We start from the raw sequence: 21,151 nt of genomic DNA, 5'->3' as shown, positions 1-21,151 counted from the left end.
GGGTTCCAGAAGGAAAAGAGAGGGAGCATGGGAACAAAAATATTTTTCAAGACATTATGGCTGAAAACTTCCTTTACCTGAAGAAGGAAACTGGTATTCAGGTACAGGAAGTATTGATACACAGGATCCCAAATAAGATTAACCCAAACAGACACCAAGACATATCATAAGAAAATGGCAAAAGTTTAAGATAGAGTTCTCAATGCATCAAGAGAAAAAGAGTCATAAACTAAGGAATCCCAATAATGCTATCAGCTGTTTTCTCTGCAGACACTTTGCAGGCCAGAAGGGAATGGCAGGATATATTCAAAGTGCTGAAAGGGAGAAAGCTGCAACCTAGGATACTCTACCCAGCAAGATTATCATTTAGAAAAGAAGGAGAGATAAAGAACTTCCCAGATCAGCAAAACCCAAAAGAATTCATCAATACTAATCCTACCATAATAGAAATGTTGAAGAGTCTTCTCTAAATGGAAAATAAGTAATACTCTTCAGGAAAGGGAAAATCCCACTAGAGAAGGCAAATATGTAGTAAAGAATGAAGATAGTTTAAATAAGCTGGTAAGTAGATTTTTTAAAAATGTAGAAGGAAGTAGAACTACACACAACAGGATAAGCACAAAGATGTAAAATATGACATCAAAAACACAACTACAGTAATTATTATTATTTTTCTGGGGGGGGCCCTGTAACATGACTGTGGGATCTCAGTTCCCTGAACAGGGATGGAACCCCGCCATGGCAATGAAAGCGCTGAATCCTAACCACTAGGCGAGCAGGGATCTCTCCAGAAATCAACTACAATAAGAAAAATGGGAAAAGAACAAATATGTGGAGTCTAAATAACATGCTACTAAAAAACCAATGGGTCAGTGAAGAAATCAAATGGGAAAGCAGAAAATATCTTAAGACAAATGTAAACTGGAGCACAACATTCCAAAATTTATGGGATGAAGCAAAAGCAATTCTAGGAGGGAAGTCTATAGCAATGCAGGCCTCAAGGAACAAGAGACATCTCAAATAAATAGCCTAACCTACTACCAATGAGAATTAGAAAAAGAAGAACGACAAAGGTTCCCTTCCCCCTTAAGAAGATTGGAGCCCCTAAACTACTACCTATGAGAATTAGAAAAAGAACAACAAACCTTCCCCGCTCCCTTAAGAAGACAGGAGCCCCTTTCCCGCCCTAGAGGTCATTTTCCAGTGCTTCCGTGGTGCAGCTTGGCTTTTTCCCGGCGATTCAGGTGCGGGGTGACCTTCCCTGAGTCCTTGGCACTACATTACCCAGAAGATTTTGCGCTAAGGCAGCGACGTTCATCCAATGAAAATCCAGGAAGTGGGTATTTCCGGGAGGGCGAACCTCCGGGAGAAGAACTTCCGGCGTCCTCGTGGCGCCCATTTTGATCGTAGAGCTAGTCGGAAGGTCGGAGTGTGCGGTGACGGGAGCGAGGTGACGGGCCAAGAAGACGCAGGAGGAGGCTTTGTACACACTGCAAAGGGACGGCCTGACTGTTGGGGACACCGCCGCCTGCGGGGTGCATCGGTACAAAGTCCGACCGGATCCCTCGACTGTCGCCACTCCTCTCCTCCCAGGAGCTCCGATGGCGGCGGCTGCGCTGAGGGACCCGGCTCAGGTAAATGCTGCGGGCTCCGGGTTCTCCCCTGCCCGTTTCCCCAACCAAATACGAAACCCCTGAGTGAGAGGCGTCTGGTCCAGTACAGTGAGGCCTGCAGGGGTGGTGTCCCTATTTCTGACCACCGTTGTAATGTGGTCTGAGTGAGGCTTGGAGATACAACTGAAGCAGGAATATTCGGGAACCCGGAGTCCATCTTGTTTCTGCGAGGAACGCAGTTTGAGGCCAGGCTGCACCTGGAGTGGTAGATGAGTGGTTGTGTTTCTCTTCTTAGGGCCCTGGGAGCGGTGGAGAGTTTTGAGCAAAGGAAGGGCACAATCTGAGCCTAGGCTTTAAAAAATTCTCCAAAGTGTTCAACGGAAAGCAGAATGTAGGGGAGTGATGAGGACATTGAGTTAGAGGGAAGTTGTGGCTTTTTTCAGGGTCACAACTGGTAAGTGGGAGCACTGAGGATGGAGGCACAGAGGAGAGGTTAGCAAGTCAGCCAGAGTTTACCTGGCTCTGGTACTGGGCACAGGTCCAGGGAAGGTGTGAGCCCCTGAAGCACTGCCTAGGTCACTTTTCTCCATCGCCTGCCTTTTCCCACAGATGCCATGGGCTGGAGAAGCACTTTGGGCAAGTGGAGGTTGTCCCAGTCCCTCACTTGTTCTCACCCCCCACGCACACATTCTGTGTATTTGAGGTGTCTTAGGGTTCTTAACCTGCCATTCTCCCAGCACTTTGGTTTGGGGACCCTGGAGAACCCCATGCTTGGTTTCCTGAGTGCAGGCCAGTTTTTGTGGAGGGGGTTCTAGTTTCCCACCACTGATGGAAGGAGGTGTGGAAGGTTACTCCTGGAACCGGTACCAGTATGTGGCAATGTTTTTTTTGGCCGCACCACACGGCATGCAGGATCCGTAGTTCTCTCACCAGGGATTGAACCTGTGCCCCCTGAAGTGGAAACTCGTAGCCTTAACCACTGGACCACAAGGGAAGTCCCTGTGGCAGTGTTTTGAGGTGAGGCTGAGCTTGTTTAGGTAAGTGCAGGTCTCCTTTTTTCTGATGGAAATAAACAGGGAAGAACTGGAGTTAGACTTGAAATGATTGCCTGTGTATTCTGGAGGCAATGGGAGGTTCAGGTCAAAGGAGAGTGGTTCTCTTCCCCAGGTCTCGAGAGGCTCCATCTGGTTGGGTGGTAGGGGAAATGTGTGGGAAGATGGACTGTGGGTTTTCAGGAATGAGACTGTTCATGGTTATATTTGTCCCTGTTATACCAGGGCAGTGTGACCTTTGAGGATGTGGCCGTGTACTTCTCCTGCGAGGAATGGTGTCTTCTTGATGAGGTTCAGATACACCTGTACCTTGATGTCATGCTGGAGAACTTTGCCCTTGTCTGCATGCTGGGTAAGGCCCTCACACCCATCCCCATCCTCTGAGATAGGCTCTGCCTTTCTCCTTTTCCCCAAGGGTAGTTCTGTCTTTCTCACATCTGGACCATGGGCACTGCTTTCTTCTTGAAGTTATGTGCTGCGGTTATGTGCTGCGGTTACAATGGCTAGGCAGAGTGCATCCCTACTCCTTAGTGCCATGAAACTTGTAGCCCCAAAGTCTTGCAGGTGACCATTCAGGTTCATCAGTGTTGCAATCCGCTTTAGAGATCCCTCCTTGCTTGTCCTCTCTTGGGCCAAGTGAGGGTACGGATCCATACTACCCAAAGTTTGCTCCATTTCTGCACCCGACATTATTTGTTTATCTGTCTGTCTGTCTATCTATTTATTTATTTATGGCTACATTGGGTCTTCATTGCGTGTGGGCTTTCTCTAGTTGAGCCGAGTGGGAGCTACTCTTTGTGGTGCATGGGCTTCTCATTGCGGTGGCTTCTCTTGTTGCGGAGCACACGTTCTAGGCGTGTGAGCTTCAGTAGTTGTGGCGTGCAGGCTCTATAGTGCAGGATCAGTAGTTGTGGTGCATGGGCTTAGTTGCTCTGCGGCGTGTGGGATCTTCCCAGCGTGGGGATCGAACCCATGTCCCCTGCATTGGCAGGCAGGTTCTTAACCACTGCACCACAGGGAAGTCCTTAAAATATTAAATAAGGAACTACAGTATGATCCAGCAATTCCACCTCTGTGTGTTCATCCACAAGGTGTGAAATCATATCAAAAAGATATCTGGGGGGACTTCCCTGGTGGCGCAGTGGTGAAGAATCCATCTGCCAATGCAGGGGACACAGGTTCGAGCCCTGGTCTGGGAAGATCCCACATGCCGCAGAGCAACTAAGCCCATGTGTCACAGCTACTGAGCCTGCGCTCTAGAGCCCGTGCTCCACAACAAGAGAAGCCACCGCAATGAGAGGCCCATGCACCACAACGAAGAGTAGACCCTGCTTGCCACAACTAGAGAAAGCCCGCGTGCAGCAACGAAGACCCAAAGCAGCCAAAATAAATAAATAAATTTATTTTTTAAAAAAGATATCTGTATCCCCTGTTTATTGCAGCATTATTTACACTATCCAAGACATGAAAAGAACCTAAGTGTCCATTGATGGATGAATGGGTAACAAATGTGCTGTATATGGAACACTATTCAATATTGTTCAACCATTAAAAAAGAAAGAAATCCTGCCATCTGTAATAACATGGATGGACCTTGAGGGCATTATGCTAAGTGAAATAAGTCTAACAGGGAAAGACAAATACAGTTGTTTGCCAGTTTCCAGAGGGGATTGATTCCAGGAGCCCCTGCATATACTGAAATCTGCAGATGATGAAGTTTCACAGTCAGCCCTGTGATTCTGAAGTTTCGCATTTGTGGATTCATTCAACTACAGATCATGTGGTGCTGTGTTTATTTAATTAAACGTAACCATGTGTAAGTGGACCCATGCAGTTCTAACCCATGTTGTTCAAGAGTCAGTTGTACTCCATAATTACACATACATGTGGAATCTTTTCCTTTTGGCTGCGACAAGTCTTAGTTGCGGCACATAGGATCTTCATTGAGGCATGTGGGATCTTTTGTTGGGACGCTCGGGCACTTCGTTGCGGCACAAGCTTCTCTCTAGTTGTGGTGTGCAGGTTTTTCTCTTCTCTAGATGTGGCTCCAGGGTTTGTGGGCCCTATAGTTGTGGCACGCAGAGCCTCTAGTTGAGGCGCGCGAGCTCAGTAGTTGTGGCGTGCGCGCTTAGTTTTCCTGCAGAATGTCAGATCTTAGTTTCCCAACCTGGGAATCGAACCTGCGTCCCCTGCATTGGAAGGTGCATTCGTTACCACTGGACAACTGGGGAAGTCCCTGGAATCTTTAAAGAAAAAAACCACACACACACACACACACACCCCCAAGCTCAGAGACAGCACAGAAATTAGTGGTTGCCAGAGTGGGGGATGGGCGAACAGGGTTAGATGAAATGTGTGAATGGTGTCAGAAGCTAGACTTCTAGTTGTAACGTGAATAAGTCCTGGGGATGTAATGCATAGCTTAGTGATTATAGTTAAGTATACTGTACGGTGTATTTCACATTTGCTAAGAGAGTAAATCCTAAAAGTTCTCATCAGAAGAAAAAATTGTATTGTGGTGTTAACTGAACTTATTGTAATCATTGCACAATGTATACACATATCAAATTATGTTGTACAGCTTAAACAAATAAAATGTTCCACATTAATTATATGTCAGTGAAACTTTTAAAATTCTACAATGCTCTTCCTTTCTCTGTGAAACCCAAATTTCTGATCTGTATTATTTTCCATCACTCTAAAGAACTTTTTAAAAATGAATTCCCACGATTTTTGTGCATCTAAGAAAGTGTTTATTTCACCATCACTGTTGAAGAGTAATTTTATTGCATTCTGAATGCTAGGCTGACATTGGCCACACACACCCCCGCCCCCCCGCCAAACTTTAAATGTTTCACTCCTTTCTCTTCTTGTTTGCATGATTTCTGAAAATACAGATGTTATTCTTTTTGTTGCTTCCCCATGACTAAAGTGTTTATTCCTCTGGTTTCTTTGGGGATTTTTTTTTCTTCTGTATTTGAATGTGATATGCTTAGGTGTAGTTTTTTTTTTTTTTTTTTAATTTAACTATTTATTTATGGCTGTGTTGGGTCTTCGTTTCCGTCCGCGGGCTTTCTCTAGTTGTGGTGAGCGGGGGCTACTCTTCATCGTGGTGTGCGGGCTTCTCATTGTCGTGGCTTCTCTTGTTGCGGAGCATGGGCTCTAGGTTCACAGGCTTCAGTAGTTGTGGCACATGGGCTCAGTAGTTGTGGCTTGCAGGCTCTAGAGCGCAGGCTCAGTAGTTGTGGCACATGGGCTTAGTTGCTCCACAGCATGTGGGATCTTCCTGGACCAGGGCTCGAACCTGTGTCCCCTGCATTGGCGGGCGGGTTCTTAACCACTGTGCCACCAGGGAAGCCCCAGCTTAGGTGTAGTTTTTTGGCATTAAACCTGCTTGATGTTCTCTGAGCTTCCTGGATCTGTGGGCTGGTGTCTGACATTAATTTGGTGGAAATTCTCCATCATTATTGCTTCAAATATTTTTTCTATTCCTTATTCTTTTTTTCCTTTTGATGTTTCTATATATGTATGTTAAAGCATTTGCAGGTGTTATACAGTTTTTAGATATTCTTTTTTTTTTTTTAGTTCTTTTTCTCTTTGTTTTTCAGTTTCAGAAGTTTCTACTACAAGAACCTCAAGCTGAGAGATTCTTTCCTGAGTTGTGTCCAGTCTTAATAAGCCCATCCTATTCATTCGTCATTCCTCTTCTGTTCTTTTTGATCTCTAGCATTTCCTTTTGGTTCTTTATTAGAATTTTCATCTCTGCTTGCATTGCCTTTCTTGTCTTGTATGCTGTCTGCTGTATCCATTAGCAGGCATTAATTAGCATATTAATCATAATTGTTTTACATTACCAATTTGATCATTCCAACATCCCTGTGATATCCCTCCCTCCCCTCCTTTCTTTCTTCCTCCTCTCCCCTCCCCTCCCTTCCCCTCCCTTCCCTTCCCTTCCCTTCCCAACAGCAAGATCTTATTTCCATTACCAGGGATCGAACCAGTGCCCCCTACAGTGGAACTGTGGAGACTTTACTGCTGGATCCCTAGAGAAGTCTCTCCCTGTGATATCTGATTCTAGTTCTGAAGCTTCCTTTGCCTTTTCAAAATTTGTTTTTTGGCCTTTTAGTTGGCCCTGTAATTTTTTTCTTTGAAACTGGCATGATGTATTCCCTAAAAGGAACCATGGTAGATAGGCCTTTATTGATGTGTTGGTAAGATGTGGAGAGTGGAAGCATGCATGTTGCTGTTAGCATTCATATTATATTTAATTTTCAGTCTTTTAATGAGCCTGTGTGTCTGGATCCTGAACTTCACAACTTCTTCTCAATTTAATTTTCCCTACCTTAGTTGGGACAGGATGGGTATTGGGGGCTGTAGTTGGGTATTTCCTCTTTCCCAGGTAAGTTAGGCTCTGATAAAATGACAGTAGGTTAGGCTCTGGTTAAGTAGTTTCTACTGAGGGCAGGCTTTGTTAAGAACAGAATGTTCTGGCTATTTTGTTTTTCTAATCTTCATCATTTCCTTTTTCAGAAGGCTTTGTTTAGTTAGTTTGTTTTGTACTTTCTCAAGTTGTAAAGGTAAGTTGTTGATTGTTGATATTTCTTTGTTTATATGTAAGCATTTATAGATGTAAATTTTCTCCTTAGTACTGCTTTTGTGGCATCCTGTAAGTTTTAGTATGTTACATTATTGTTTTCTTTAGTCTCTTAAGTATTTTCTAGTTTCCTGTGTTTTTTTTCATGGACCTATTGGTTGCTTCAAAGCATGTTGTTTAATTTCCAGAAATTTGTGGGTATTTAAGTTTTCCATATGTGATTTATCTCTATGTTCAATCTGTTTCAGTTGGAGAGGACAGTTTGTATGATCTTTATCTAATTTAAACTATTGTTCTTGTCTATTGCTGAGAGCAGAGCATTGAAGTGTTCCCATACTATAGTAGAACTGTTTCTCTTTTCAGTTCTGTCAGGTTTTGCTTTATATCTTTTGATTGTCTATTATGAGGTGTGTAAATATATATACTTATTTTTATGTTTGGCTGCGTTGGGTCTTTCTTTTTAAAAATTCATTTATTTTGGGCTTCCCTGGTGGCGCAGTGGTTGAGAGTCCGCCTGCCAATGCAGGGGATGTGGGTTCGTGCCCTGGTCCGGGAAGATCCCACTTGCCGCCGAGCGGCTGGACCCATGAGCCATGACCACTGGGTCTGTGCGTCCGGGGCCTGTGCTCCGCAACAGGAGAGGCCACAACAGTGAGAGGCCCGCGTACCTCAAAAAAAAAAAAAAACAAAAAAACTTATTTATTTTATGTATTTATTTTTGGCTGCGTTGGGTCTTCGTTGTGGCATGTGGGCTTTTCATTGTGGTGGCTTCTCGTTGCAGAGCACGGGCTCTAGGCGTGTGGGCTTCAGTAGTTGTGGCACGTGGGCTCAGTAGTTGTGACGCACGGGCTTAGTTGCTCCACGGCATGTGAGATCTTCCCAGACAAGGGATTGAACCCCTGTCCCCTACATTGGCAGGCAGATTCCCAACCACTGCACCACCAGGGAAGTCCCTAGACTTCTTTATTGTTTGATATGAATAATAGCCACCCCTGTGTTCTTTTGGTTACTATTTGCATGAAATATTTTTCTAACCTTTTCAATTTAATTGACTTTTGTCAACAGCATACAGTTAGATCATTTAAAAAAATCAGTCTGTCTTTTGCTTTGAGAGTTTAATCCATTCACATTTAGAGCAATTACTGATAAGAGGTATTTTTGTCATTTTGCTCGTTGTTTTCTGTATGCCGTAGAGCTTGTTTTTCCTTATTTTTTGTTATTTTCTCCTTTTGTATTTAGTTAAATTTGTTTAGTGATATGTTTTAATTGTCCTTTCATTTCCTTTGTGTACATTATATGATTATTTGTAGTTACCATGGGGATTACATTTTATATCCTAAACCTACCAGCATATTAATTTTAATTTACACCAGCTTACCATCAATAACATTACAAAAACATCTCTGCTTCTGTAGTGCTCTATCCCCACCATTTTCTAGTATTGATTTTACAGAATTACATACTTGTATGCGGTGTGTTTAACTTGAGACTACGGTTTTTTTAAATGCGTTATTCTCTGCGATCAGGTAGAAAACGAAAAAGTGCTGTTATAAAATTACAATCACAGTAGCTTTTATAATTTTCTATAGATTTCCCTTTATCAGAGATCATTATTTCTTCAAATAACTTTGAATTACCGTTTAGTGTTTTTTTCATTTCAATCTGAAAGACTCCATTTAGCATTTGCTGCAAGGCAAGTCTAGTGTTAAAGAACTTCTTTAGCTTTTGTTTACATTGGAAATTGTTAATTTTCCTTAGTTTTTGAAGGATGTTTCCCTGATGTAGGGTTATTGGTTGACACGTTTTCTTTCAACAATTTATAAATATATCAGCCCACTGCTTTCTGGCCAGATTTCTGATTAGAAATGTGCTGATAACCTTCTTGGGGATCCCTTGTCTGGAATGAGTCACTTCTCTTGCTGATTTCAAGATTCTTTGTCTCTGCATTTCAACAGTTTTATTATAATGTGCTGCAGTATGGCTCTCACAGTCTATTCTGCTTGGAGTTTATTTAGATTTATGGATGTTACTATTCATATCAATCCATAAGTGTGCTATGTTTTTCTGTTTTGAATCCCTCTAGTGTTTTTAATTTTTTTTTCACTTCAGCAATTGTATTTTTCAGTTCCCAAATTTCCTTTTTTTACAATACTTATACTTTCTGTCTCTTTATTGTTATTCCTACTTTGTTCAGGCAACACTTTTTCTGTACACCTGCTTTTTTTTTAGCAGTTATACTTTTCACTTCCCAAATTTCCATTTTTACAATACTTATACTTTCTCTCTATTGTTATTCCCACTTTGTTCAGGCAACATTTTTTTTTTCTGTATGCCTGGTTTTTTTTTTTAGCTATTTGAACATCCTTTAGTCAGTTGTTTTTAAGTCTTTCTAGTTAGTTGGCCATCTGTTTTTTGTGTACCTGTTTATAAGTTACAGTTGCAGTTGATTTGTTATTTTCCTTTGACTGCATCATACATTCCTGTTTCTTTGTATGTCTTGTGAGTTTTTGTCATTGAAAACTGAGCATTGGTATCTTATAATATTGTAACTCTGGAGATCCTGTATTCACTTTTACAAGGGTTTGCTGGTGGGGGCTTCTCTTTGTTTTTGATGTTTTCAGGTGACTCTTTCCTGGATATCAACATGAGGTGTAAACTTAAGGGGTTTTCACTGTGCCTTTTTTGGGGGTGCACTATGACTTTTGAAATTCCTCCATATAAGTGGCTGATTTTGAATGTCTTAGTCTTTAAATATCTCACTCTCCAAATGCGAAAAACCAGAAAAATGAAGAGCAGGAAAAGAGACACTGACCCTTAAAATCAGGTGGGGAGACGGATTCATAACACCTTGTACTCCATCCACTGTTGTTCTGGTTGGGAGTGGATTCCTATCACCTTTTACTCCATCCAGTGTTTTTCAGGTAGGGAGATGGGTTCCTAACCCATCCCCTGTTTTTCAGGTGGGGAGAAAAACACCTAACATTTTGTTTCCTAGCATTTTGTACTCCATCCACTGTACATCCTTCCCTCTGGCTTCACTGACGTTTCTGTTTGTAGTATTTAAATATCGTTCTTTGTCTGTTGTGTGCTTAGTTCCTCTGGGTTCGTATTGGCCACTCACTCATCCTGACATTCTATTAGGCCTTATGTCATTTGTGTCCCATGTAGTTGTTCAGCTGGGGATGGAGAGTCCTTGGGGCTTCACGGGATGGACATGACTCTGGTCTCAGCAAAAAGAGCTCACAGGTAGTCTGGCCAAGATGAATGGCAGCTGGGGGAGGGCTTGATATCAGGTCTGTGTTTTAAGTCATATCAGGAACATATCTTGTGTGACTAGTGTTTTAGCCCCATTGCCAGTGGCCCCAAATCACTTCTTTTGTCTTTTCTCCATTCTTGCTACTCTGCCAACTTGTCATTTCTACGACTACTCATTTTTATTCTGACTACAGCCTGGGATTTATTCCCTAGCACTTGTCTTAAGCCACTTCTCTCATGTAGTCTTCATATTGTTTTCTCTATAATACTTTATGACGTTGTGCAGGTATCGTTGAATGGCATTAGGCAGGTATACTTTAATGTTCCATGAATACCAGCTACTGTTTCAGTTAGATTTTTCTGGTGCATGGGCATATACTTGTGCACAGTATCACAGATCAGCAGCAGATGTGGTCCTAGTGAAAGCCATTGACAGAGGAGTGAACTGTAGAACATGCCTTTCACCCTTGGGCCACATCCAGTCCTTGTGTCCTGTACTTGGTGAGGTCTCCTCAATTCTGTGACCTTAAGTCCCAGTAATGCAGAACAGCTGCATCCTCAATTTGACCCCAACTCCATTTGCTGAACACAGTCCCGTGGATTGGTTCTTTCATGTGTCAGACATACAGTTGTGATGGTGTCACCCCCATCCAACAATGTCAACATGAATTTCACCGTCACGTCTTTGTTTTCAGGTTCTTGGCGTGGAGTCGATGAAGAGACATCTTCTGAAGAGAACATATGTGTGGAGGGAGTATCACAGATTAGGACCCCCAGGGCAGGTTCATCTCCTGAGAAGGCCCAGCCCTGTAAGATGTGCGTCCCAGTCTTGAGAGACATTTTGCACTTGGCTGAAGAGCAGGGAACAAATAGGGGCCAGAAAGCATACACATGTGGGGCATGTGGGAAACAGTTCTATTTCACTGCAAACCTTCAACAGCACCGGAAGCAGCACATTAGAGAGAAACCCTTCCGATGTGATGTGAGGAGACTTGCATTTTTGAAGAGCTTCACAGTCTACACATCAGGGAATCTCTCTGTGTACAGTGAAATTGGGAAGAAATTAGCAGCCAACATGGGACTTCAGCAACAGGCCACTAATATCAGGAAGGAACGAAACAACAGTCACGAGTGTGAAGCTGTTTTTCACAGTGGAACAATTCATCGGAGCTGGGGAGAAGGCAAGAAAGCCTCCAGCCACACAGATATGTGTGAGAGAGTCGTCACTAGTGAAGGGTTTTGTGAGTGCAGCAAATGTGGGAAAGCCTGCACCCAAAGTTGTAATCTTATGCAGCATCAGAGAGTTCATACTGGAGAAAAGCCTTATGAGTGCAGCGAATGTGGAAAATCCTTTAGCCGAAGCCACCACCTCAGAGTGCATAGGAAGATCCACACCGGAGAAAAGCCTTATGCATGCAAGAAATGTGCTAAATCTTTTCTCCAAAGGTCCAGCTTCATTCAACATCAGAGAGTTCACACTGGAGAAAAGCATTATGAATGCAGTGAATGTGGAAAATCTTTTAGCAAAAAGTCCAATTTTCTTCAACATATGAGAGTTCATACTGGAGAAAGGCCTTATGAGTGCAGTGAATGTGGGAAATCCTTTTTCCATAGATGTCAACTTTTTATACACCAGAGAGTTCACACAGGTGAAAGGCCTTATGAGTGCAGTGAATGTGGGAAATCCTTTATTCATAGATGTCAACTTCTTATTCACCAGAGAGTTCACACAGGAGAAAGGCCTTATGAGTGCAGTGAATGTGGGAAATCTTTTACAGTTAGGTCTGTCCTGCAGAATCATCAGAGAATTCATACTGGAGAGAGACCTTATGAGTGCAGCCAGTGTGAGAAATCCTTTATCCATAGATGTCAACTTCTTATACACCAGAGAGTTCACACAGGAGAAAGGCCTTATGAGTGCAGCCAATGTGGGAAATCTTTTACAGCTAGGTCTGGCCTCCAAAATCATCAGAGAATTCATACTGGAGAAAGACCTTATGAATGCAGCCAATGTGGGAAATCCTTTATCCATAGATGTCAACTTCTTATACACCAGAGAGTTCACACAGGAGAAAGGCCTTATGAGTGCAGTGAATGTGGGAAATCTTTTACAGCTAGGTCTGCCCTCCAAAATCATCAGAGAATTCATACTGGAGAGAGGCCTTATGAGTGCAGCCAATGTGGGAAATCCTTTATCCATAGATGTCAACTTCTTATACACCAGAGAGTTCACACAGGAGAAAGGCCTTATGAGTGCAATGAATGCGGGAAATCTTTTACAGCTAGGTCTGCCCTCCAAAATCATCAGAGAGTTCACACAGGAGAAAGGCCTTATGAATGCAGTGAATGTGGGAAATCCTTTATCCATAGATGTCATCTTCTTATACACCAGAGAGTTCACACAGGAGAAAGGCCTTATGAGTGCAGTGAATGTGGGAAATCCTTTATCCATAGATGTCAACTTCTTATACACCAGAGAGTTCACACAGGAGAAAGGCCTTATGTGTGCAATGAATGTGGGAAATCCTTTATTCATAGATGTCAACTTCTTATACACCAGAGAGTTCACACAGGAGAAAGGCCTTATGAGTGCAGCCAATGTGGGAAATCGTTTACTGCTAGGTCTGGCCTCCGAAATCATCAGAGAGTTCATACTGGAGAAAGACCTTATGAGTGCAGTGAATGTGGGAAATTGTTTATTGTTATTTCTGGCCTTATTAAACATCAGAGAGTTCACACAGGAGAAAGGCCTTATGAGTGTAATGAATGTGGGAAATCTTTTACTGCGAGAGCTGGCCTCCGAAATCATCAGAGAATTCACACGGGAGAAAGGCCTTATGAGTGTAAGGAATGTGGGAAATCTTTTACTGCGAGATCTGGCCTCCAGAATCATCAGAGAGTTCACACAGGAGAAAGGCCTTATGAGTGTAAGGAATGTAGGAAATCTTTTACTTCTAGGTCTGGCCTCCGAAATCATCAGAGTGTTCATACTGGAGAAAGGCCTTATGAGTGCAGTGAATGTGGAAAATCTTTTAGCCAAAGACAGATCCTCAGTACCCATAGGAAAATCCATACTGGAGAAAGGCCTCATGAGTGCAAAGAATGTGGTAAATCTTTTATCCAAAAGTGCAGTTTAATTCATCATCAGAGAGTTCACCGTGGAGAAAACACCCTATGAATGCAGCCGATAAGGACGCCACTGGGGTTCGGAGGAGTTTGACATGGTAACAGAATGGGAGGAACAGGTGCAGTCATCGTGCAACAGATGGACCACTTCTAGAGAGGAAACTCAGGGTGAGAGAAGGGGTGTCATCTGCTTGTGAACTCCCAGCAATGGACAGGGATTTAGGATACAGTGCTAGGTTGACTTGTTCAGGCCATGAGTCTGGTCACAGCACTCCTCTTTCACTCCCTACCCTGCTTTGGGGACTCAAAGAACACTTTGTCCGTTCGGACACCCTCTTGCCACCCCCACACAGACACAAAGAGGCCTGCTCAGGACACCCCCTCCTCCCTACATGTGACTTGACAGGACTGTCGTTTCACTGGAAACAAATATTGATGGCTTTCCTATGAAGGATCTGACTTATGTTCCCGACAATGATCTGGTCCTGCTAACTCCATGCCACATGTTTGCAGTGGATGTGGGGCAGACAAAATCGAGGAACAGACTCAGTCTTGGGATGTGGATGTGACCCAGTCCCAGGACAGAGAAAACTAATCAATATAGGACACCACATTAACAGAAGGAAGGGTGAAAAATAACATGATCATCTCAGTAGACAGAGAAGAAGCATTTGACAAAATTCAGCATCCATTCATGATGAAAACCCATCCAGGTGGGTATAGAGGGAACATATCTCAATAAAGGCCATTTATGACAAACCCACAGCAAACGTCGTACTGGTGGAAAGCTGAAAGGCTTTCCCCTAAACTCAGGAAGAAGAGAAGTATGCTCAGTCCCACCACTTCTATTTCACATAGTATTGGAAGTCCTAGCCCCAGCCATCAGACAAGCAAAAGCATCCAAATTGGAAGATAAGAGGTAAAACAGTATTTTCAGATAACATGATACTTTATATAGAAAACCCTAGTGTCCACCTTAAAACTCTTAGAACTAATTAACGAATTCAGCAAAGCTATAGGATATAGTACAAATATACAGACATCTGTTGCATTTCTATGCACTAATAATGAACTATCAGAAAAAGTAAAAAAAAAAATGCTTCAGATCACATCAGAAAAAATAAAATACCTAGTAGCAAATTAACTGAGGGCTTGAAAGACATATTCAGAAAACTATAAAACATTGATGAAGAAGATTGAAGATAAAGAAATGGAAAGATATCCTGTGCTCTTGCATTGGAAGAATTAAGATTGTTACAATGACAATACTATGCAAAGCAATCGTGAAACAGAGAAGACATAACGAATGGAGTTAGAAAAAATATCCGAAGTGATGCAAATGAAGAACACAATTCTATTGTCATATGTGTTCAGTGTCTCAAGAAATATAGCAGCAATCTTGTGAGTAAGGCATATTCTAGTAAATGGGATATATTAATGTCCAAGACAAAAAGGAGTCAGTCCTTATGGAAGCAATATTGTAGTTGATGGAAACTGCACCTAGGTAATTAGATTTCATGGAATATTAGAATAAGATGCTCCTATGAAAAGGGAGAAAAAGAGCAAGTTACAGTTGAGGAAAAACGGGGGTTTGGGATGGGTTGAAAGAGTAAATAGAGTATCCAGAGTAGGATTTTAGTGAAGGTGGACAGTTGTGGAAATACTGTGTTAAGGAAGGACAGCTTGCTTTCCTCTTTTCCAATTGTTAAATGTTCATTTTCTTTACTGCATTAGAGAGGACCTCTGGCATATTAGGGAATACCAGTGTAATGCAGAGAACTGCCATCCTACTGATCTCAAGCATCCTATTTATGTCCTTTATATCTAGTCTTTTCAGTCCAGAATCATATAAAGTCACACAAATTACATTTATTTCTCATCTCCCTTTAATGTCCATTCTGACACAATCTGATTTCCTTCAAGTTGTTTTCCCTTGGTATTTTTTATACAATACACGACAATTATTTTGTAAAATTTCCCTCACTTGGTATACAATAAGATATCCTTATAAATAGATTCAGATTATGTGGTTTATTGTTTTTATTGTTGCTGTTTTGCCCCCGTCCAAGATAATGCAAAAGTGCTGCCTTGTCCTTTTCAGTGTACCATATCAGGAAACATGATGTCTGTTTTCCCAGTATTGGCAGTGTTTCCTTTGATCACTTCTTTATGGTGATATCCTTTGGATTTTGTTCCTACTACTCTGGGAGGCTGAAGAAGGGGTGTGGCAAGATGGTGTGATCGTCTATTTGTTTCTAAATCTCTCTGGCTTCTGTGTGGAGAGTGAACTTAGGAGGGAAGAACTGATGTAAGAGATAGGACAGAATCCTTTGTGTAGTTGGGAGCCCTTTGATGATGGACCAGCCCAGGATGGTGGCATTGGAGATGGTGAGGACAGGATGACCTGGAACATATTAGGAGGCAGAGTTGGCAGGACGTGTGCATAATTGAGATGATGGGGTGAGTCCCAGAGAATGATTTTTTTCCCTTCAGTCCTCAAGAGCGAGCCGTTGCAGTTGTGGGCCTGAGAGGCTTAGCTTGTTCTTTTAGATTCCTGGATCAGCTGTCAGCTATGTTGAGTAACTGCAGCCAAAGTTTCCAATGCCTGGGACACAAAATAGGCAGGACTGCTCCCTGACAGTTATTTGGGTAGATGAGTTTTATGTGGCCTTGCTTTCCTTGGGCCTGCCAGGGTTAGATGAGGCTGGATAGGAAGACTTGTGTGGTGGTGGTGTGTATCTGTAGCATCTGTAGCTGTATGTGTTTGAGCCTGCTAGGGAACATTAGTTATTCTTTGAATAGAAATTCAAAACTTGCCCTTGAACTTCACTTGATGAAAATTAAATCCCTTGCTAAGGAAGTTTAGGGCCATCCAAAAGTACTGACAGCTACTTTGAATGTTTATTTCAATCCTTTAATGTAATTGTTGATATATTTGGGTTGAAATATATCCTTTTATTTTGTGGATTTCTTCCCCTGCCCCCTGTTCTTTATCTTGGCCTTAAAAAAAAATTTAACCTTCTATTTATTAGTTATTTGTAATTCAATTTTCTTTACTTCTAGTTTTGAAAATATATACCTTTATTCTATTTATTGTTTAAGCCCAAAATCACTTATTTAACACATTAGAGCACAGAGTTATAAATACATTTTTTTCTTCATTCTGCATATTACAAGGGGTTTAAAACATTAATTTTTCCCATAGGAATATATGTTTTTCAAGGTATGCATAGGGATTCTGTCATTCTAAATCTGTAAGGAAATATTACTCATGCTTTACATAATTAGTGACATGTATGTCAATCAACACATGCATTTCTCTCCAGTTATCATTCCTTCTGTCATCAGTGATCTTTCAACTGGTACAATCCATTGTTCATTGTCCTTGAATAGAACTTTTAATGTTCATTTTTCTGGGTTAATTGTGCAGTAATTTTCTCATTTCAAATCGTTTTGTTTCATCCGTTCTTGAAGGACATATTTGCTGTATATAGAAATCTCGGGTTGGCAATTTTCTCTTCAGCAGTGGAGGGAGGTCATAGTGACCTTTCTGCTTCTGTGGTTTTCTTAATCTCCTGAGCTTAAGATATTCTGTATGCCAAGATGCGATATTTTGATGTACTTTACTCTGAACCTATCAAGATCAAAAGGAAATAGGGAATGACTCCCCTCCCCCGCCCCACCTCCTTAGTAGCACAGCAAGTCCCCCTGTGCGTTTATTCTTACAGGAAATGCAGAAACACAACCAGTTCCCTTGTAAGGGGTTCTAACCTTCTGCGCTCTAGTCCAAGTGATTTTCATCTGTCCCATTCTGTAATTGTTGATTGTTGGTCTCCAGCAGCTATTTACCTGCATGGATTTCACCACTTCTGGGGGCTGCTTTTCCAGACACCCTGAATTGGGAAGACGCTGGGGGTTCCGGGGTTACTGAGTTCATGCCAGTTCTTGTTGGGGTTTCTCAGAAGGACTCAGGCCCAGGAGTGCAGGGTGGAGGGTCCTAAGGGCACCCCACAAGGGCCGCTTTGCTCGTGTCTCTTCCCGTGCCTGTGTACCAGAGGGAACCTGTTGAGGCCTTTTCCTCTGCAGACCCATGTGCACCAAGTCCAGGGGTGCCACGTGTGATCTGAGGTAACCTATCAGAGGAGACAGTGATAAAGGAAGAGAGCTAGGTGGTCTCCAGGGTGGGGCATTGGGGAACCACAGACTCCCAGAGGAGGGTGGGGTGGCCTGGGGACATGGGGGAAACCTGGAGATGGTGGCACCACACGAAGGTGGGCCATACAGAAGACCCCTGGGCTGGGAATCCTCCCTGGTCCCCCAGGCTGTGTTCCCCGTGCTCCCTCAGGCTTGGCCCAACACACGAAATCCAGAACGTTTGCCCAAAGGCTGAGTCATTCCTTTTCACTGCCGTGGCATGGCTCCCTCACAGAAGTGCACTCCTGAGTGGCGGTGACCAATCCCCCTCCTCCTGGCTGAATCCTCCTTCAGGGCCCAGAGGCCACGTGCACTTTGATGAGGAAGAAATAGAAGGTTTGTGGCACCTGGGCCCATGCTCGAGGGTCTTGGTCCACTCCGGGACGCCCCTGCCCTCTGCGGTCCCGATGTGGGGTTTCAGACTCAGACCCATCACTTCCACACTCCCGCCTGGACAGCCTTAAGACAGTCTCCCAGGACAGGAAGCATCCTTGACACTGTCCTCAAGACACCCCCTCATCCCCCCTCAGTCAGCCACAGGAACTGACCTTTGTCCTGAGGCTGAGGAGGTAGAAATGCGGCCTGACCAGCAGAGATGGACCCCTGGGCATCTGCATACAGTTTGTGCCCTGAAGGAGGGACCCTGCAGGGAATGAGGGGCCTTTGGTTGCTCAGAGCCAGACTCGGGTGTATACAGACAAGAGACAATAATGCAGGCCCTGAAGGAAGGGAGGCGTTTTTAAGTAGACAAGTGGTCTCCCTAAGGAGCTGTCAGGTGCAAGATGTATTGCTAAATGAGTGACAGAGACATCAATGGTTTAATGGATATTGGATCTAAGTTATCCAAAGCAAGGTCCTGGAGAGACACCCCATCTTGGTAGGCAGGCAGCAGGCAGGATGTTTCAGCAGTTTTAGCTTCTGGAGAAGGAGGTTACCAGCTTTAGTGGGAATTGACATCATGCTGGCTCATTGGTTATCAAGGAAAGCAGCAGAGGAGCATGCTCCTCACATCCCCTCTGATAACACTATCAAAGTGGAGAGTTTCTGATCTAAAGATTAATCACTAGCTGAGGCCTGGGCAGGTACCCAGGTGTTTGCTGATTAGGCTTTATGTTTAAGAGGGAAGGCCAGCCATGTGAGTAGGGTGCAGGTGAGTTAGACTGCTGGACCAGGGGATGTACAGAGCAAGAGGACAGCCATGGTCGGTGGCGTGATCATCCATCTCTTGCTGAGTTGTGCACAGTCATTGACTATGCAGACAGGAGAGCCATTTCTGATGTGACCAGAACCAGCACTTTCCCTCTTGTCCAGCTGCTTCAGGCTGCCTAATATCTCCTTTCCATATTCCTGGTCAGGGTCCTGTCTTACTTTTCTCTTGTCCCTTACCAAAGCTTACAAGATGACTAACGCTTCAGACCGCATGCGTTTCAAGAGCAATAGGATAATGTTTATTTGCTTCCTGTTACCAGTGGATGTCAACTTGGGTTGGCTTCGCGGAGTCTGAGATAACATCCAGACACTTCAGCAATCAGTAGCATTATAGAGCCTTAAATGCTCAACACTCACCGGAAAGTTTCCCCGCCCCCATAAGAAGAATGGAGCCCCCTACCCCCACCCCCGCCCTAGAAGTCGTTTCCCAGCGCTCCTCGGGCTGCTTGGCTGTTTTCAAAGTGATTCAGGTGTGGGGCCCCGTGCTTCCTTGAGGCCTTTGCACTACATTACCCAGGATAACTTGCGTTAAGGCAGCCACGTTGATCCAATGAAAATCCAGAAGGTGCATTTCCGGGAGGGCGAACCTCCGGGAGAGGGCCGTCTTCGTGGCAGACATTTTGATTGCTGTGGAGTCTGAGGAGCTCGTCAGAAAGTCGAGGTGTGCGGTGTTGGGGGTCAGTTGACGGGGAAAGAAGGCATAGAAGGAGGTCTTGTGCGCACTGCACAGGGACGGGTCTCGGGGTCGGGGAGACCGCGGTCTGCGTGGAGTATCCACGCCGAGTCCGACCTGGTCACTGGGCTGTGGCCCTTCCGCTTGGGGACTCGGTGGCGGCGGCCGTGCTGAGGCACCCGGCTAAGGTAAACGCTGCGTGCTTCGGGTTCCCCCCTGCCCGTTTCCCCACCCAAATACGAACGGCCGGTGTGAGAGGCGCATGTTTACGTCTGGTCCAAGACAGTGAAGCCTTCAGGTGTCGTGTCCCTGTTTCTGACCACCAGTGTAATGTGGTCTGGGTGAGCCTTGTAGACGCAACTAAAGGAGGAACATTCGGAACCTGGAGTCCGTCCTGTTTATGGGAGGAAAAAAGTTTGAGGCCAGGTTGCACCTGGAGTGGTAGATGAGAGTTGTACCTTTCTCTTTGGACCCTGGGAGCGGTGGAGACTTGTTTTTTAAATAAATAAATAAATAAATAAATTTATTCATTCATTCGTTTATTCATTCATTTATTTATTTATTCATTCATTGATTGATTGCAGCGTTGGGTCTTCGTTGCTGCCCGCAGGCCTCTAGTTGCGGTGAGCCGGGGCTACTCTTCCTTGCGGTGCGTGGGCTTCTCATAGCGGTGGCTTCTCTTGTTGAGGAGCCACGGGCTCTAGGCACGTGGGCTTCAGTAGTTGTGGCTCGCGGGCTGTAGAACACAGGCTCAGTAGTTGTGGCACACGGGCTTAGTTGCTCCGCGGCATGTGGGATCTTCCCGGACCAGGGATCGAAGTGTGTCCCCTGCATTGGCAGGCGGATTCTCAACCACTACACCACCAGGGAAGTCCCTGTGGAAAGTTTTGAGCATAGGAAGGACATGATTTGAGTTAGGGTTTTAAAAATGCTCCAAAGCCCGCTCAGTGGAAGAACATAATGTAGGGGGGTGAGGAGGACAGTGAGGCAGAGGGAAGCTGTGGCTTTTCCAAGGTCCCAACTGGTAAGCGGTAGCACTGTGGACTGAGGCACAGAGGAGAGGTTTGCTAGTCAGCCTGAGGTTACCTCGTTCTGGTACCGCCAGGGGGCCAGGGAAGGCCTGTGCCCCTGGAGCACCGCCCTGGTCACTTTTCCTCCATCGCCTGCCTTTTCCTACAGATTCCAAGGGCCAGAGAAGCACCTTTGTTAAATGGAGGTTGTCCCAGTCCCTCACCTGTTGTGACCCCACGCACACATTCTCTGTATTTGAGAAGGGTCTTGGGGTTCTTCACTAGTCATTTTCCCAGCCCTTTGGTTTGGGAACCCTGGAGAACCCCATGTTCAGGATCCTGAGTGGAGGCCGGTTTCTATGGAGGGGGTCCCATTCCCCACCTCAAATGGAAGGAGCTGTGTAAGGTTACTCCTGGATTCGATA

General features: G+C 44.2%; 1 protein-coding gene across 2 annotated transcripts in view; it reads left to right on the top strand.

The window, feature by feature from the left end:
- The window catches only part of LOC102976511 (zinc finger protein OZF), a 74,463-nt gene extending 57,817 nt beyond the window's left edge, over positions 1-16,646 (top strand). Inside the window, exons 1-3 of one of the 2 annotated variants that reach the window (XM_028477600.2) lie at positions 1,399-1,634; positions 2,891-3,017; positions 11,210-16,646. In XM_028477600.2, the coding sequence (XP_028333401.1) occupies positions 1,602-1,634; positions 2,891-3,017; positions 11,210-13,692 (2,643 nt within the window). In that variant the 5' untranslated portion in view covers positions 1,399-1,601 and the 3' untranslated portion in view covers positions 13,693-16,646. Of the gene's footprint in view, positions 1-1,398; positions 1,635-2,890; positions 3,018-11,209 lie in introns of those variants that run through there. The other variant, XM_055078962.1, reaches the window with a different exon arrangement.
- Positions 16,647-21,151: the final 4,505 nt, after the last annotated feature.

The sequence above is a fragment of the Physeter macrocephalus genome, chromosome 17, assembly GCF_002837175.3.
Source record: "Physeter macrocephalus isolate SW-GA chromosome 17, ASM283717v5, whole genome shotgun sequence".
Classification (NCBI taxonomy): Eukaryota; Metazoa; Chordata; class Mammalia; order Artiodactyla; family Physeteridae; genus Physeter; species Physeter macrocephalus.
The sequence above is the reverse complement of the archived record's forward strand: the minus strand, read 5'-3'. Positions and strand labels throughout refer to the sequence as shown.